Genomic DNA, 17858 nt, shown 5'->3' on the forward strand with positions numbered 1-17858 from the left:
TTTTATTGCTAGGCTGCCGGTGCGAGAGCGACGACACTCCGGATCTATGCTTACTGCAGGGCTTTTCGGTTTGGGAAGCGAGGCATAAACAGAATAAGCATAGCTGGACAACACCTTCAGCACCGCAAAGGCCGGCTTCGCATGCCCGGGAATCGAGTCCGGCCGCAGCTGCCTGCCAGGAGCTGCTGCTTCTGGCCGGGCGCGTAGGAAGCAACCACTGTTTTCTCGCCCCCGGATTAGGCATGAAGCCGCCGCCGGAGCGAGGGAGCAAGCTGACCGCGAGTCAGCATCAAACTCTCCCGCCGGCCGCGCCATAGTCCGGGGATTAGGTGAAGCCCCGCTTGTCGAGGATTATTCCCCGCTTGGAGCGGAGCAGCCGCCACCCAGCAGCTTCCTCGCCTCGGTCGCGAGGCGCAGCGGCTGTCCGCCCGCGATAACGAGGCCCCTCCTGGAAGGCCGGGCCTGGAAGAGGAGGAGGCGCGGTCGGGAGGCCTGCAGGGCCTGTGTCGCGTTGCTATGGCGATCTCGCAGCCCACGGCCATGGCGGACGAGGAGTCGGAGCGCGACAGCGTCCACACGGGCGAGTCGCGGGAGCTGAGCGAGGAGCTGCACCAGGACCTGGCCCAGTTCTCCATTTCCCAGCTGCACGACTTGGTGGAGGAAGCCAGGTGCGGCGAGAAGAACCGGCGCGGCGGCTCCGGCTCTTCCTCCAACGCAAACCCACTTGGGGCCCCTCAAAGACAACCCCTTTCCTCCCCCCCCGACTGGTTGGCAGCCATCCCTGTGGGCAAAGGGAACGACCTACCCTGGGGTGGCGCGGGTCTCCCGTTCACTTCTATGGCAGAAAGCGGAGGAGCATAGCTAGGGGGCAGGTTTGGCTGTAAATCGCATTCTGGCCATCAGCCTTACTAAGGATGGGTTTCACTAACTAAATCCAAATAATAGCCAAGGTTACATCCGTACCATACATTTATAGCACACATATACCACCTGGACAGTCATGGCTTGCCACTAAGTCTCCTGGGAATTTTGTAGTTTGCACATCACAGAGCTGTCATTGCCAGCACACTTAACAAGCCAAAGTTCCCAGGATTCTTTGAGTGAAGAAATGCACTTTAAATGCGCTTTAAAGGTATGGTGTGGATGTAACCCAAGATATGGGGCTTTTCAGTTTTATTAACTCCCTCCCCCCAATGCTATGAATAGGTGTGCTTTACCCTCTCTAACCCTACAATGTTGTTCCCCAACCTGTAAGGAAACATGTCACCAAACTATACTAAATTCAGAAAACAAGCTCAAGAAAAAGTTCAGGATGTGTGCTGTAAATGGAAAAGTTACAGGAAACAATGATGCTGTGTGCAGACCTGTGGCAGTCACCCTGTATGACTGCTACCTGTGGTAAACTTAAATGGTACACAGACACTTTTCTCAAATGTACTAAGATGTTGAGAATCTCAAGCAATAATATTATACCCCAGGATATATTTTAAACTTAATTTCATTAGTTAAGGTGTTGAATGTAACACCTTAATAAATAGGTAAGACACAAGGAGAAGTGAAGGGCATTTCCATTGCCTGAGAGGGACTGGTACAAAAAAAATATTAAAACCCAGTACTGGACCCTAGGATCACAACTGAGAAACAGTGGCTTAGACAGAAGATTAAACCAAGTACGGTAATCTTCAATAAAGATTGCCCCACAGAAGATGGAAATAATTTTCTCAGGGAATGGGTGAAATGGCAGTTCCAAGAAGAGGAATTTTGTTGATATTGTTATATATATAGAGAGAGAGAGTGTGTGTGTGTTTATGTGGGACATTTTAAAGCATGGGTAGGCAAACCAAGGCCTAGGGGGCAGATTTGGCCCAATCGCCTTCTAAATCCGGCTCACGGTCGGTCCTGGAATCAGTGTGTTTTTACATGAGTAGAATGTGTCCGTTTATTTAAAATGCATATTGGGGGTATTTGTGGGGCATAGGAATTCGTTCTTTTTTCTCCCCCCCAAAAAAAATACTCCGCCCCCCACACAAGGTGGTCTGAGGGACAGCAGACTGGCCCCCTGCTGAAAACGTTTGCTGACCCCTGTTTTAAAGAGTAAGCTTTAAAACTTTTCTCAGATAGTTATTGTTCCAGAATTTATTGCTGCTTTACCTCAAATGCAACCCTCAGAGTGGTGCAAAAGTTATGTGTCCCCTCTCTAAGGAGTAGGTTACTATAGATTGCAGCCTGAGGATTTTGTTTTCCTCAGATTTTGCCTTAATAGATGCTGCTGTCATCCCTTTTGGTTTGTGACATGCATTGCTCACATGAACCACTGGGTTTCCTCACCTAATCTTTCATCTACCTTCAGCCATGACAATGCCATGCTCAAACTCGAGACAACAATGTTTGAGAAGACTTTCAATCGGCTTGAGCCAAGGGACTTGGTGCTGGAAAAGTTTGGCTCTTTGATGGACATGGGACAAGCACAACTTGTAAGTTACGGGATTATTGTACAGATACTGGTATAGCTGTTGTGACAGTATTTGTGGTTTTGATGGTGCAAAGCGTCTGCTCCCTTGTCCTTTGCTGAAGCTTAACTGGCCAGAGTGCGGATGAGAAGCAGACCCTGAATTTAAAGTGCTGTTTTTGTCCTATAAAGCCTTAGGTGGCTCAGGACCCCAGTACCTTAGGAACTGTTTCTTCCTGCCTTGACCTACTCAGACCCTGCACTAGTCATCTGAAGCCCTCCTCCAAGGGAGGGGCACAGGGTGCCAGCACGAGATTGGGCCTTCTCAGAGGCGGCTTGCAAGTGTGGAATGCTCTCCCCAGAGAGATGTACCAAGTTCCATCACTACCTATATTTAGACCACATTTTGCGCTTAATTGATGTTCATCTTTTAGTAGGTTAGGGTATGATTTGCCCTTTTTATATTATTGCAGGATGAGTAATTTTAGTCAATTAATGTTCTTTTATCTTTTTTATTTATTTTGAATTTTGTATCATGTATGCTTTTATAATTGTAAGTTGATTTGAGACATTTTTTGTAATAAGCAACAAATATAATACTAACCATATATTATTATTATTAATATCAGGCTGCCAATCCATCTTGTATCCAGTTTACCACAAACTTCATCTAAGACACCTAACAAAGCATGTCACTTATTAATATTCATAAAGGGGGGAAAGAAGAAACAAATACAGTGATGGTAAATTCTAGAGTTCAGTTGCACCTTTTGTGGCTTCATATGTAGAGCTGTGTGCTTCTATCTTGCAATCATTTGGTTTCCAGGCACGAGGCAGGCGCAAATCTAAATCCCGGTTAACAGCAGATCGTCTGGTGGGTCTGACGGTGGAGCAGAAATGTGACATAGCACAACGGGAGCTGGAGGAGACAAAGGAAGACGTTCAGAGGTTAAAGGAGAACTCAGAAAGGCTCTTGCAGAACTACCTGGTATAGTTGTCCATCTGCTCTGGGATAGGAAGAGGCACGTAGTGTTGTATCGCTGTACCGAAGTGTGTGTTCTCTCCTCATTGAGGCACCTGTACATGCCAGGTCAAATTTAGTAACAGTGAGCAGTGGTATGCCATTTTTGGCCCACTCAGCAGTATCTGGCGATTCAGGTAAAGAGGCACTTTTCTACCAATCAAACTTATAATCCAAAGGCAGTTCATTTAGTCAAGGCTGTAGACAACTGGTCTTCTTGAGAAGTGGAAGGCAGGAAATGATGGCACTTGATAACATTAAGACACTGGGCTTCAAGATCCCCTGTATTTTCTGGGCTTTAGCGCTGATCTTGTTATACATTTCTGTGCAGTAGTACTTTGGGAAAGGCTTAAAAACACCAATTTATGGACACTCCAAGGAGCTATGGGCTTATAAAAGCCATAGTTAAGGGGAGGAACTGCCTTTTAAATGACTGTCAGTTTTGCTGTTGATTGGGAAGATACATGCCAGGCTGCCTCTTGCAGAATGTCAGAATATTCCTCTTTTGTGTATTTTAAAATAGATGCTGAAGAGCTAAAACTTGGGTTAAATGTCTCTTTTCTGGATACTTAAACCTGGAGTGCATAGCTGGCCAGAGTGGGTGGCTGCTTAATTTGTCTGCCAATGAAATCACTCTTTCCCTCATTCAGTATTTCAGTATTATAAACACAGCAGGGGCTGTGGCATGAGAAGTACAGCAGAAGTGCTTGGCTCACACAGGCTCTTATGCATGGAGTTTGGGGAGCCCAGTTAGGGTTAGTTCCAAGATTATCAGTTGCAATAACATGGTCAGGTTTGGAAAGCTTTTCCAATGGAGTGTGACTTTCAAGGTGGGAACTGAGCAAGGGAGATAAACAAAAACATTATTTGGGCCTGCACCATCTGCCCTGTGGGAAGGAAAGGGGGGAAGCAAAAGAGAGGCAGGAAACATCAGTGCCTGCTCCGTTGGACTCACCCACTCATAGGCAACTTTACATTTTATATCATGTGTTGGATTGCAATTTTAAAATACTAAAAGAACCTTGGGTGCCTTGGCAGAAAGGCAGCATATAAATGTAGTAAATAAAGAATTGCTGGACATCTTACCATCAGTTAGGCATTGCTCATTAACAGTCATAACAATTAATGGTCTTGGGCAAGGAGTTCATCTCGAGTACCACAGCCAAGCAATTCATGTTTGCCACCTACTTCTTGCTGCTGGTCTCCACCTCAAGAGTTTACAGAACACAATGCTTTGTCCCCGGGCAGCAGCTGGGCAGCATGGTTTTCCATGAGAACAAATCAATGACATGCAGCCTTCCCTTACTGACGGTGCAATCTGAATTTGGCAGGCTGTCCTGGAGGAAGCAGACATCCGCCTAGTTGACATTAAGAAAGCTGTGCAGGACTTTGACAAAGATATAGTCAAAACCATCACCAAGAAGAAAGGGAGTGTCATCGCCTCTGAAAAAGTGCTAAGATACATGGAAGATAGGATACGCTACAGGGTAAGTGGAGAGAACATTGGGGAGTCCCACCAGCTGCTCTCATTTTGCTCTGTTAGCCGACTGAGAACCTTGGTAAAACAGCCTGTTAGTGGGACCGTCAGTGTCTCTAATCCTCCTGCATATGTTCTTGTTTTGTTAGATACCAGCAACTGAGTGCAGTAGCCTGTAGACATCATGGTGGATCCCACCAAACAGTGGCATACATTCAGACGCCTTAAGCAATCTTTGCCATTCAGAGGAGGACTTCCTGAGAAATGTGTCTATTTCAGAGCATTCTTATTCCATAGAATACATATCTTGACATTATAAAGCTGAATCAGTAAATAGGATGGATATTTATCATTAAAGAACCATACCTAACCCTGTACCTGTATCCTTAACATGCAGAAATAAAACAGGTAAAGCTCATCCTCCTATCTCCATGCCAGCTTCACCACATTTCTACATGTTATATTACATTTCAGCCTGGTAAATACACAGGAGTGGGGCCAATGAAAAAGATGGTCGCAGTTCTGATCTTCATCAACTTTTCCTCAATTCAATCTTTCAGAGAATGGCTATTGCCTGTGCAAGGCAATAGCAATAATAATGAGCAGCTGCCATTCCTTCTAGTTTAACTGCATCAGGGTTGAGAGCTGTTTATACACAATTATACACAATTGTATAATTGCTCAAAATACTTCTGAGATGCACCTAACTCTTTGGCCTAAAATAGAGTTCTGTGCAACTCAAAAGTCTTCACACATGTTAGAGTTGAGAGGCAATTCCATTTGGATACTTTAAGGTCCAAGGCAAAGCAGCATCCCTGTTCTTACCTGGGAGTTTCCTCTGGAGAGCTTTGCCGCCAGGAGTGATTGGTCACAGCCTGCAGGGTAAGTGCTCATCTCCCAGCCACACATAAAGTACATGTAAATGCAGGCAAACTTTAGCAGCAAGCCTGAGAAAGAAATTAGGTGACTTTCTTTTTCAGGATGTACTGAAAGAGAAAATTCGTTTGAAAAATGATTCCCTGAAAGTCCAGAAGAAGAAGATGCAAATGCAGCTCAAGCAGGTGCGTAAACTGCAAGTTTGTGAAGGTGCATCTCAACAGGCCAGTCTCGCCTCAGTGTACCATTGCTTGGTGTCCCATGCATTCCATGTTGTTGCTCATTGATCAGGAGTATCTCCATAAGTAGAACACCAGAATCATCAATTCAGAAAGAGCACCCAACATTTGGAACATGTCCTCTTTTAAAACCATCCAAATTTGACTATCACGGCCTCCTTTGGGAGCAAGTTCCACAGATTAACTGTGCACTATGTGAAGAAATGCTTTATTTTAAATATCCTGAATCTTCCGACTTTCAGCTTCATTGGATGTTCTAGTATTATGAGAGAGGGAACAAAACTTTTACCTGCTTTCTCCATGCCATGTATAACTTTATAAACTTATATCCTTTCACCTCTTAAATGCCTTTTCCCTAAACTAAAAGGTCCCAAACACTGCAACCTTTCATGGAGGAGTTACTCCATCCCCTTGATCATCTTGGTTGCTGTTTTCTGAACCTTTTCCAACTCTACAATATCCTTTTTGAGGTGAGGCAACTAGAACTGTACACAGAGAAACCTGCTATGTACTTGGGCTCCCTGGTCAGTGACCCACACTGTTCTCGGTTGGTCTGCAGAAGGAGGAACTCGGGGAGGCACTACACGAGGTTGATTTCCAGCAGCTGAAAATCGAGAATGCTCAGTTCCTGGAGAAGATTGATGAGCGGAACCAGGAGCTGCTGCAACTGAAGCTGACTGTGGGCAACGCTATCCAGGTCCTCAATTTCTACAGAGTAAGTAGAGCAGTCCCACAGTACTCTCTCTCCTGCTCTTTGGTTCCCCATACATGGCTTAAGATGGCTGCTGGAAGAGACCTGGGATCCAACTGCCTGCACTTCCCTACTGAGGGGGACAGTGCTGCTGTAGACCAAAGCTCTGCTCTGTAACCAGCAATTATTCTGCTAAGGAGTAAACACAGCTTTTCCTCCATCTCTTCTGTTGCAGAGCAGATTTCCAGTGGTCAGAAACAGTGGCAGGGGAACCTGGGGCCTAACCTCTGCCTCATTTTCTACACCTTTTCCTGGCTTGCTAGGGTTACTCCTTGGCAAGTCCTCCTTTCTCCAGCCCCAAATGTTGGAAGGGCAGTTTTCACGGGGACCATTGTGCAAGAGGGTTAAATGCTCCCTTCTCCAAACTGCATTCTCATTCATGATTCTCCCCCACCTGCCCATGCCCTCTGCAATGGGGGTGGGGGTGCTGATATAAAAGCAATGCTTTTTGGACAGGGAGTTAAAATGATCAAGTTGATTCCTAGAGAAGAGGGACAGAGCATAGGAAAGGAAATGGGAACAGTCCAGAAAATGGCCAGAACAATTTAATCAGCGAGAATAGAAGTGGAGGAAGGGGGTATATTCACTTGGGTAATTGTGTGCTATTGAATTGGGTTTTTTTTAAGTTGAATGTTCTGGGCTCTGAAAAGAAAAAGAGGGGGAACTGAGTATGGGGAACATGATGTTTGTTCATGATGTCATGCAAATAATCTGTAGAAAATGAGTGTGTAAAGCACAGGACCCAACGTCTAGGGGCCAATCTCCCTTTGGTCCCTCCCACTAAAATATTTGAGGGGGCTGTGCCCCCTCCCCAAGTTGATGGGCACTGCCATTCAAATGGTGTGCGTGAGCCATGTCTTGGGATCAATTATGTGGGTCAGAGCTTACCTGCCCCCCCATATTTTATTCAAGTTGGTACCCCTGGTAAAGCATGGCTGTTCTGCAGGAAATGTCTAGTGTGGAAGCAAGCTAAAAGAAGGACTGAGTCTCTCTGTCTCTGTCTCTCTCTCACACACAGACATCCTGAAAGAGGCACCATTTTGGACTAGTGGGTACCTTTTGAATTTAGGGGCTCCAGGCACACAATGGCTACCATTGGGAGGGGGCTTGGCATAATGCAAAATTGGAGGGACAACTGTCCCTGAAACCTTATGCTTACCATGGGAAGCTTCTCTCACCCCAAAGGAAGATCCCCCTGTGTGCAAATGAGCCTATAAGAATCAAAACTGTGGGACTTGGTCCAGGAGGTTGTATCATCCTGGGCCAAACTTAGAGGAGGATGAGCCTAGGGACACAGGACTCTTGGTCCATCTAGCTCAATAATGTCTGCACCAACTGACAGCAGTTCTCCAGGACTTCAGACTCAGGGGCCATTCCTAGCCCTTCCTGGAGAATCCATCGGGAGTTGAACCACGAACCTTCTGCATTCCAAGCAGATGCTCTTAACCTCTTAGCTTTGGCCCTTTCCCAAAAGCCTCTGGAACATATTTCACTGTCCAGAAGAGGGGATTTCAGCAGGAGTCTCTTTTTCTGCATCTCTTCAAATCTCTTCTTTGCACTACTGTCTTCATTTTCACTTGGGCATTATTCCCAGGGAATAATCCTGATATATCACCAGCTAAACATTGCAATATATCACAATATCTGAAATAAGGATGGAACTTTGTAAAGGCGAATATCATTTTGTGAGCATACTTTATACTTCCATTCTGGATTTAGTGTCTGTGCTGGCTACTGAAACCTCATTTTCCAGTTACAGCTGTTCCATGTGTGGCCAGGTAGCATTGATACATGCAAAGTAAATCTGGATGCTGCCTTCTGAAAGTTCCTTCTGTTTAGGTAGACAGGCCATCCAACCTTCTTTTCCCTCTCAGTCTGGCTCAACTTGTTTTATTTCAGAAGAAACTGTATACCGCAATGACCCTGGCCACCAACCTGGTGAAAGATATTGCCCAGAGAAAGGAGTCCCTGGAAAAAATTGAACATGAGGCCATCCTCGTTGAGGAGGTAGGACTGAAGGGAGGCACAGGAGCTATTTAACTGCATGCAAAGGTTTTAAAATAACAGGGACAGGATCAATTTACTGGGATTATTTGTGAATGATACTGTTGCTGCCAGGAACAATGTCCAGTTTACTGGCTCCTAATGTATTTTTATTATTTTTTATTGTTAATGCACATGATTTTTCAGGCTTGTGAGTCAAAGTAGAGCAAAAATGATCCCAGGAGAAAAATCAGTACACTAAGGGAGGACGTTGTATTATCTGGGAACTAATTTACTTGCTAAGTGATACTGAAAAGCCTGGACAGGAACTTTCACATTTTCAGGAAGAAAAGTGTGAATGGTTGCAAACTGAAGATGGTTTATTTGCGTAGATCAAGAGGGTGACTAAGGAAAGAATGTCAGGAAAGGCTCAATGCCTCTTTATCTTCTGTGGGTTGTACATTCAGGATAAACAGCTATTTCCCTTACTCAGAAAATAGGGTGGGTTACCAGCGGGAGCCCTGCAGTGTCTGGCTTCAGATGAAAACAGGCAAGTCATCAGCTGGGGGGTAAGGGACCGGTGAAGGGTCCAACTAAATATTACAGTGAAGATCTGTGATCAGCTCTCCAAACATTTTTATTTTTACTTTAAAGAAGTCACTGGGGGTTCTGAATGTGATTGGTGGATTGATGTTGGATGAAGAGGTGTTTAGCCCTTTCTCCCCCTGCCATTTCCCTGATCTAAATTCCTGCCCCCACCCCACCCCATACAATGCAATGAAATAAAACTAAAGAGAGTCTCTCATCAAAATACTTTCTTTTTTTCCTTTTTTTTATAGGAACGGTTCAAAGCCGAGGTCCTGAACAAAAAGCTACGGAAACAACTGGCAGAGTACAAAGTGCCTCCTGTCCTCGACTATGTCCATGAGAAGATGGCAGTACATGAACTGGAGAACATCATCAAGATCTGGGAGAGGAAGGTGGAAATTGCAGAGGTATGAGTATGCTGGCCTTACATCTGGGCACCTGTGCCACAGGGCTGACCACAGCGAGGTCTGTGTTATACCTCTGTTATGCCTCTGAACACAAACTTGGCACTGATGTGGGCAAAATGTGGGAAGTGCCTCATTGTTATACCCAACACCAGGTTAAAGAGAGGTAAAATTCCCTATTCGAAAAGAGTGTTCAGATTGTGTGCAGGAAGTGGAGTTGGGGATCAGTGTAGGGATAGCCCTGAACTTGAAGAGATGTGGCTATGGACAAAGACTCCACTTTCAACCTGTTGCCTTTGGCATATCCTTTCTTGTCCTTGTTTTCTCCCTTGCTGGTTTGCAGAGCAGGGTTTTATTTAAACTTTCTAGGATTGTGAAGGTGGCAGTAGAGCATCAGGAAGTAGATAAGCCCTGCAGATAGTGGATGCTGTTTCTGGAGCACTCTGAAATGATATTACTCCAAGGTGCAGATACAGGAGGAGAAGCAGCCTCTCTGTATACGTGTGGTTTTTTCTCCTTGCTTGGAGTTTAAAAGAGGAGCAGAATGAGGATGAGCAAGCAAGAGAGGGCCAGGAACAGCTGCTCCACCCACCTTAGGGGCAGGAACTTAGAGAGCATTTGTCATTTAGGGTAAATAGAAGGCATACAATAGTTGTCCCCCTCCCCCTTGGTCTGGGTTTTCTTTCTCAGTCTCTTTCTCTGTCCCTCACTCCCAGCTCAGTTTCTTACTGCTTTCCTCTTTTCCCCTCTTCCGTCTCACAGATGGCCTTGCGGGGCTACCAGAGTACTTGGCACAAGGCAAAGCTGGCTAGTCAACAGCTGCAGGCTCTTCTCCCAGAGCAAGGGAGCAACTGAGAAGGAGAGAGCTGGACAAAGGCACTTTACCAAGGGCCCAGTTGCCTAGCCTTGGCTTGGAAGAGAACAGGAGCCCCTGCAGCACATGCCTCCTGCTTCCTCTGTCTTCTTTGGCTCTCTCTTCCTGACAAGGTACTTGCACCAGGGTCTCAGGAACCCTGCAGTTGTTGTCCCCTTTCCCTTTCTGTTCCCCTGTGATGCGTTACTTTATAAGTCATCAATATATCTAGCTATATTTACCACTTTGGAGTCATTTCATACCACATGGTTCTGAGGAGATTGAATAAGGAGGGTTTGAAGTTTAATTATCCAAATGGGACTTCTGGGGAAATGCAGATGAGCATAACAGCACTCACCATATCTCAGCTGTGCATTTCTCAGAAATGTCTGCTGCTTAACCTGCCACCATCCAGCATGTCAGAAGACAGGGCATGAGGCTTTTAGAGAGGAGTCCTTCAGGCTGGCCTAACTTGGCTGTAGAAACGGGAAGAAGCTCCCCACTGTAGTAGTCATAATAGATGGGATCAGACTGCTTGGCCCGTGACTCAGCTGGCCTTTCTGGGAGCTCCTGGCTGTCTTCTGTGAGGTGCTCTGAATAATTAAGGCTGGCGTGGTCTGAGAAGTCAATGGCTCTCTCCTCCCCAATGGGTTCAAATATCCCTTTGCCCTCCTCCATGGGAGGTCTGAAGGGGCTGTGTCTTGAGTCGGGGATGGGAGAGGCTGGAGCTCCCCACTTTGCTGTGGTGGTCACAATCCAGTCGCCATAGGAAGACACTCTGGTGTAGAGAAACGGCCCATAGCATCTCATACCGCCCTTGGTCATCACTCCCTTCAGCACCCACTGCCTTGTTCCACCTGCCTGGCACATGACCGGGTTGCCTGGGTATCCCTTTGGAAGAGGAAAAAAGCAAAGGTGCCTTTATTTATTCATTTCAAATACCTCTCCCCCCACCTCTCCACATGCAGTTCAAGGCAACTGACAGAGAAATCATGAAATACAATAAAAGCCAAAGCAAAATAAGAAAAAAAATATAGAGCTCATGACCTAACAAGGAGGAGGAGTTTGTGGAGCTTTTGGGTGGGCCAGTTGGTCCAATGAAAAGATTCCATCAGGAGCAGAAACTGCTGTTTTACTCTCTGCTGCAGATCCCTTCCAAATAGCAGATCAAGCAAAATGATCCCACTAACAACTCACTTCTACAAACAGGGATGGCCAGCAGCAGGCAGGTAGACATTGGGCACTGTGAGCTGGCTGGCTAAGGGTGTCATAGTGGCATACAGGGTTCTCCTCCTCCTCCTCTCTGTTTTAGAATCATAGAATCATAGAGTTGGAATAGACCACAAGGGCCATCGAGTCCAACCCCCTGCCAAGCAGGAAACACCATCAGAGCACTCCTGACATATGGTTGTCAAGCCTCTGCTTAAAGACCTCCAAAGAAGGAGACTCCACCACACTCCTTGGCAGCAAATTCCACTGTCAAACAGCTCTTACTGTCAGGAAGTTCTTCCTAATGTTTAGGTGGAATCTTCTTTCTTGTAGTTTGGATCCATTGCTCCGTGTCCGCTTCTCTGGAGCAGCAGAAAACAACCTTTCGCCCTCCTCTATATGACATCCTTTTATATATTTGAACATGGCTATCATATCACCCCTTAACCTCCTGTTCTCCAGGCTAAACATGCCCAGCTCCCTTAGCCATTCCTCATAAGGCATCGTTTCCAGGCCTTTGACCATTTTGGTTGCCCTCCTCTGGACACGTTCCAGTTTGTCAGTGTCCTTCTTGAACTGTGGTGCCCAGAACTGGACACAGTACTCCAGGTGAGGTCTGACCAGAGCAGAATACAGTGGCACTATTACTTCCCTTGATCTAGATGCTATACTCCTATTGATGCAGCCCAGAATTGCATTGGCTTTTTTAGCTGCCGTGTCACACTGTTGGCTCATGTCAAGTTTGTGGTCAACCAAGACTCCTAGATCCTTTTCACATGTACTGCTCTCAAGCCAGGTGTCACCCATCTTGTATTTGTGCCTCTCATTTTTTTTGCCCAAGTGCAATACTGTACATTTCTCCCTGTTAAAGTTCATCTTGTTTGTTTTGGCCCAGTTCTCTAATCTGTCAAGGTCGTTTTGAAGTGTGATCCTGTCCTCTGGGGTGTTAGCCACCCCTCCCAGTTTGGTGTCATCTGCAAATTTGATCAGGATGCCCTTGAGTGCATCATCCAAGTCGTTGATAAAGATGTTGAATAAGACCGGGCCCAAGACAGAACCCTGTGACACCCCACTAGTCACTCTTCTAATTCTCACAATAACCCTGTGAAGATGGGCCTGTCACCATCTCTGACCTAAGATCACTCAGCTTCACAGCTGAGCAGAGATGTGAATTAGGAGTGCATTTAACATTTACCTGTGGATCTTGAATAAACTGGATTAAATCCAGATTCATCATGCCCGGCCCTGTTTTCAGCCATCAGAATAACATGAAAATTAGACATTCCAAGACATTTCTGAGGATGCAGTTCTGAGATCACGGGCTATGGTTCACCTACCAGCTCTTAACTGGTCTCTTGATGGGTGTTTCTTCTTTTTTCTTTTTTTATCAAATGCTGCCTAGGAATGAGTAGATCTGCCCCTTTCTCAAAAGTTCTTCAATATACCCCGCCTTTTAGAAAAAAATTCTTAGAAGGGGCTCACAAATATATATATATATTTATAACAATATCTAAAAATTATAATTTAATAATAGAAAACACAAGTGCTAATGTTAAAGCACCACCCTGCCCAGTAAACGGCTGCAGCAATGCTCTTGTGTTAAAAGGGGGAAATATTTTCTGTACTTTCACTATGCCTTGCTGAAATGTTTGCACAGTCACTAGAAGAGAACTTCTTGTTGTGTTTATGAATGGTGCAGAGGTAGCAGCAGATGAGCCTATGAACATGACTTTCTCACCAGGCATCCAGACACGTTGTCAGCTTTCCTGTGGCTGCAGCACTCTGTGGTCATGATTCTGTGCAGGGGACAGGGGTCAACATCCACCACCGAGAGCTTCCGTAGAGAGACGCTCCCTGTCTGGACTGAGATACAAAGGCATGAGCAAAGCCTGGCCTTTCTAGGTCTTTACAGGACTAAGTTGGCAACTGAACACAACACACATTGGGCTGCCCATCTTCCCTTCAAAGCCCACCCTCCTGTGCTAAAAGCTATATTTCCTGCCTTCTGTCCAGGGCAAAGAGGAAGTAGTTCTCCTTAGTACCCAACAGTGAGAGGCAAGGTAAAGAAAAGAAGAAAGATCTCACTAGCTTCCAGAATTTGGTTCTGGCAAAATGTCTACAAATTGAAATCAGACTAGTGACTCTATTGGTTCAAAAGAATTCTGTGTTCTAAAAAAGGTTTGAATAGCACCTTGTCTCTTAAGTGTCCAGCCAGGAGAAATCTTGGAAGCCACATGCAATAACCACATGCAAGGAAGACATAGATCTGATCCCTGGGAACTATGGGAAGCCTTCCACATGCAGATGGCCAATAGATGTGTATCCATGAGAGGGATGGATGTTCTCATGGGAGAAAAACTGAAAATAGGCATAACACCAAACATGCCACCCGGAGCTCCTCGTAGGAAGAGCAGGATGTAAATGCAACCCAAAAATAATGGAGCAATTGATCTTGCACAGCATTTGTGAAGACTGCCATTGTGAGCGCCATGGTACACAAGTAGCTCACCTGTGTGAGGATGCAGCCAGCCCACAACCAAGCAGTTCCTTAGAGCTGTCACAGGGAAGTTTTCAGGTGGGAAGCAGATGGGCTGCAAAGCCTTGCTGAAATAGAGCCGGGCGCCTATCTTCAGGAGGGCAATATCATGGTGAAGAGTGAGTTCATCAAAGTCTTCATGCGGGATGATGGCACTGATTGGGATCAAGAAACTTCTGTCTTTCAGGCCTGTGATACCAACCAGGGCCAACACCTGGGTCCTGGCCATGGAAAGCGTAAGCAAAGAAAAGACACTTGAGTGAATACAGACATGGGCCCTTGCTTCAGGCCTCTCCATTCCTGGGGGAAGCTTCTGGGCTTGAGGCACAGAAATTGAAGAGGAGGTGCAGCGATATAGGAAAAGCATCAGTCAATGAATGCCTGACTTTCAAGTACCAGTTAAAAGCACAGGAATCCTGACATCATGCTAAACATGTCTTTACATACCACCACCACCACCACCACTACTACTACTACTACTACTACTACTACTACTACTAATAATAATAATAATAATAATAATAAATAGAAGGCAGGAGAGGGGTTAGGTTTTCATTAGGATGCAGGAAATGGGGAAGGGAGGTTTAACCATTTCCTTGTTCGCCACCATTCTGGCCCACCCTCCTGTGGTTATTGGCTTTTAAAAAATTATAAATCATATTGGTTGCCAAACACACACAACCAATCCATTGTTACCACAGGGAGGCCTTAACAGGGAAAAGCAGATAGGTTGCACAAGTCTCCTGCTGCTGCTTTTGCATGTGGCAAAAGGGACCCTAATTCCTGCCTGCTAGGCTTGCCAAGGTTTTGACTGGCCCTTGCTGGATCAGGCCAGTTGCCCATCTAGTTCAGTAGCCTGTTCTCAAAGTGGCCAACCAGATATAGCCCCAGACTTCATTGTGTTTCTTTGCTGGGGACTATGTACTTCTGGCAGCCTATTGTGGTAGGATTCTGATTAACTGAGCAGCCAGTTTTCCAGTGTGGCTGGGAACAGAGGTCTTCATCTGAGGCTTTTCATGGACTCACCTGGGAGTGCTTTTCCTGAAACACCACCTCTTTTGTAGCTGCTGCAAGGGACAGGAGCAGGCCACTGAGCAGAGGCTCTACTGCAACCCTGCTACATCTCCAAGTTGACCTACTTGTCTAGCTAGAATGACCCAAGGATAGGATTGTGCTGCAAGAACTATTATTAATTGTTGCAAAGTTTTTTCTGGCCCTTGAGAGAAGTTGCCTATACAGTGTTTGATGATTTGCAGCTATAACTGTTCCTGCTCTATGTGTGTAAAACCCTCCACTTTAGCACCCACCTGTTCAGGAAAGTAGAGGCTGCACTTACTATCCAGTGTTTATCCAGGATGCAACCCAAAGCCAAGTGGTTGCCATAGACATCCTGCAAAGATACCATCCAAGGGAGTTCATCCACAGCTGCAAACTCTTGCATGGGTCTTCTGGGATCTAAGCTGATCTGCCCCCCGCAATCTGTGCCAGTGAGAAAGAGGGGCAAGTCAGTCATCAAGTCTGTCTGAATTCAGCCTCAGCCACTGTATTTTCTCCTTTGTCCTGCTAATATCCAGGAGGTTCATTACCCCATTGTGCTGCAGGAAGCAGAACATGTCCTCCAGTGGATAGGGAGCCTTTTCCAACCCAAGGTCTGCATTCCCTTCTGGACAACTTTCCAAAGGCTACATGCCAGCGGAGGGTGAAGCCAGACGGAAAAGTGGGCAGAGAAATGGAAGTACATTTGACCTCTCTATCCTCCATCCAGGCAAACAAGAGGCAGGCCCCCTATTATAGCTGGAGCTGGTAGAAGCTAGAGTCCAACATTTGGAAGGCCACAGGTACCTCATCCTTCCCTGTGATACATGTTTGTTTCTCAGTTATGCCTCATCAGCCCTGTTTTCACGAGAAAATCCAAAAGTTGGAAAAGAATGCAAAGCATTTGAAATAGTGTACAACCTTGGCCAAATTCTACCTGAAGGGGACTTCCGGTCGGCGCCAGTGCTTAATGGCGGTCCTTGCCTCGAGCTCCGAGGGAGGACTGCTCCGCAAGTTCGGGTCTGACCCGCTACAGCGAGCGGGGGACCCTTAAAATTGCAGGCGCTGAAGCCTGTAAGCAAGGAGACTCGGCGGGCACCTTTTGCGCCCCCCGGTACTGTGAAAGAGCCTTTTTAAAGGCTACGGAGCGGCATCGGGAGTGAGCGCGGTGCTGAGAGTCGTCACCCAGCCTGCGGAGTGAAGCTGCGTCGCCATTGAGCAGAGAGCGCCGATTCCTTCCTGAAACTGAATTCGGACTGTAAAACCCGTGAGTAAGATTGACAGATGGAACGGGATTTTTAAAGTGGGACTTTTAAAAATTTGGCTGAAAACGGGAAAGGCATAAAATAAGGAAGTCTGCCTCCCCGGACTGCATGTAAATAAAGCAACGAAAGAACAAAGCTGCATTTAATTGAAGGATAATTTCTAAACTGTTTAAAACCTGACATCGGACTTAAATTTCCCCCCCAGCAAGCAGGGGAAGGGGGGGATTAAGATTGAAATTTATATACCTGCTTAAAGGAGAGGAGGAAAGAGATCTTTCACTGTCAAAACCCTGAGTCGGGCTGCTGGAGCAAGCACCAGGCAATTGAACTGTCAATTTAAACTGGATACAAAGTTGGGGTTTTGACTGAAACATGTTATAAGACTTGAATGGAGTTACTTTGTGAACACTTTAGACTGAAACTGTAAAAAGTGTTTTGACTGTGGACTTTGGACTCTGGTTTCTTTGGATTCTTTGTTCCCCACATTATGTGTTTCTGACTTTCTAAACTGGATACAATTAAATGCTCCCTCTAGAGGAACTAAAGAAAATTTGTTACTGTGAGAGGGAAAGAGTGGAACTTTCCACTTCTAAGCCTGTCTGTGAGAATTGACCTTGAGGACATGAGCAGCTTACCAGAAGAGATAACAACTAGATCTAAAACAAAACAAACTCAGCAAACTCAAAAGAAAAGGGGTTCTATGCAAGGCACAACACCAGCTGGACAGGAAAAAGCACCAACTGCATCTATGGAGTCAATGACACAGGCATTGCTCAAAATAAATCAGTCTTTGGAAGCATTGACAAAGCAGTCAGCGGAGAATACAAAAAAATTGAATGACCTGACAACAAGATTGGACTTGAACACGGCAAGCGTAGCTTCTAACACAGATTCTATAAATAAACTTATTCAAGAAAATTCGGAAACAAGAAAGATTGCTCAAAGTGCAAAAGATACAGCAGAAGAAACTAAGAGGGAGCTCGCCCCAATCACAAAAAAGGTGAACGAACATGATGCAACTCTGGCTTTGTGGGAACTCCAGAGAAAGGAGAAAAATCTCAAATTAAGATCAATCCCAGAGGAAGAGAAAGGAAGCCTTGCAGAATTCCTTACAGAAAATATTTTGGAATTTTGGCAGGACGAGTTTCAGGAGGAAGAATTTGAAATAACAA

The 17858-nt window shown here is 45.7% G+C and overlaps 2 protein-coding genes across 3 annotated transcripts in view; one reads left to right on the forward strand and one right to left on the reverse strand.

Moving 5' to 3' along the window:
- On the forward strand, nucleotides 1–10882 carry CFAP263 (cilia and flagella associated protein 263). The gene is made up of 9 exons (XM_081202198.1): nucleotides 1–668; nucleotides 2351–2474; nucleotides 3276–3437; nucleotides 4802–4957; nucleotides 5928–6008; nucleotides 6622–6777; nucleotides 8713–8820; nucleotides 9636–9791; nucleotides 10551–10882. The coding sequence occupies exons 1-9, from the start codon at nucleotides 517–519 to the stop codon at nucleotides 10641–10643; spliced, it is 1188 nt and encodes a 395-aa protein (XP_081058324.1). The 5' UTR covers nucleotides 1–516; the 3' UTR covers nucleotides 10644–10882.
- Nucleotides 3137–17858, reverse strand: part of PRSS54 (serine protease 54) — a 23496-nt gene continuing 8774 nt past the window's right edge. For both annotated transcript variants that reach the window (XM_081202200.1, XM_081202199.1), the window contains exons 3-7: nucleotides 15694–15865; nucleotides 14360–14607; nucleotides 13589–13713; nucleotides 11000–11532; nucleotides 3137–3368 (exon numbers count right to left, since the gene is read on the reverse strand). In XM_081202200.1, coding sequence (XP_081058326.1) covers nucleotides 11038–11532; nucleotides 13589–13713; nucleotides 14360–14607; nucleotides 15694–15827 — 1002 coding nt within the window. In that variant the 5' untranslated portion in view covers nucleotides 15828–15865 and the 3' untranslated portion in view covers nucleotides 3137–3368; nucleotides 11000–11037. The remainder of the gene's footprint in view (nucleotides 3369–10999; nucleotides 11533–13588; nucleotides 13714–14359; nucleotides 14608–15693; nucleotides 15866–17858) is intronic.

The sequence above is a fragment of the Podarcis bocagei genome (genome assembly GCF_964188305.1).
Source record: "Podarcis bocagei genome assembly, chromosome: 7".
Lineage (NCBI taxonomy): Eukaryota > Metazoa > Chordata > Lepidosauria > Squamata > Lacertidae > Podarcis > Podarcis bocagei.

Excerpts from the sequence above, each read along its gene's own strand:
- CFAP263 (XM_081202198.1), top strand. The coding sequence starts at position 517 with ATGGCGATCTCGCAGCCCACGGCCATGGCGGACGAGGAGTCGGAGCGC. Across the intron at positions 669-2,350 it reads GACTTGGTGGAGGAAGCCAG|CCATGACAATGCCATGCTCA; the intron begins GTGCGGCGAGAA and ends ATCTACCTTCAG. Across the intron at positions 9,792-10,550 it reads GGAAGGTGGAAATTGCAGAG|ATGGCCTTGCGGGGCTACCA; the intron begins GTATGAGTATGC and ends TCCGTCTCACAG.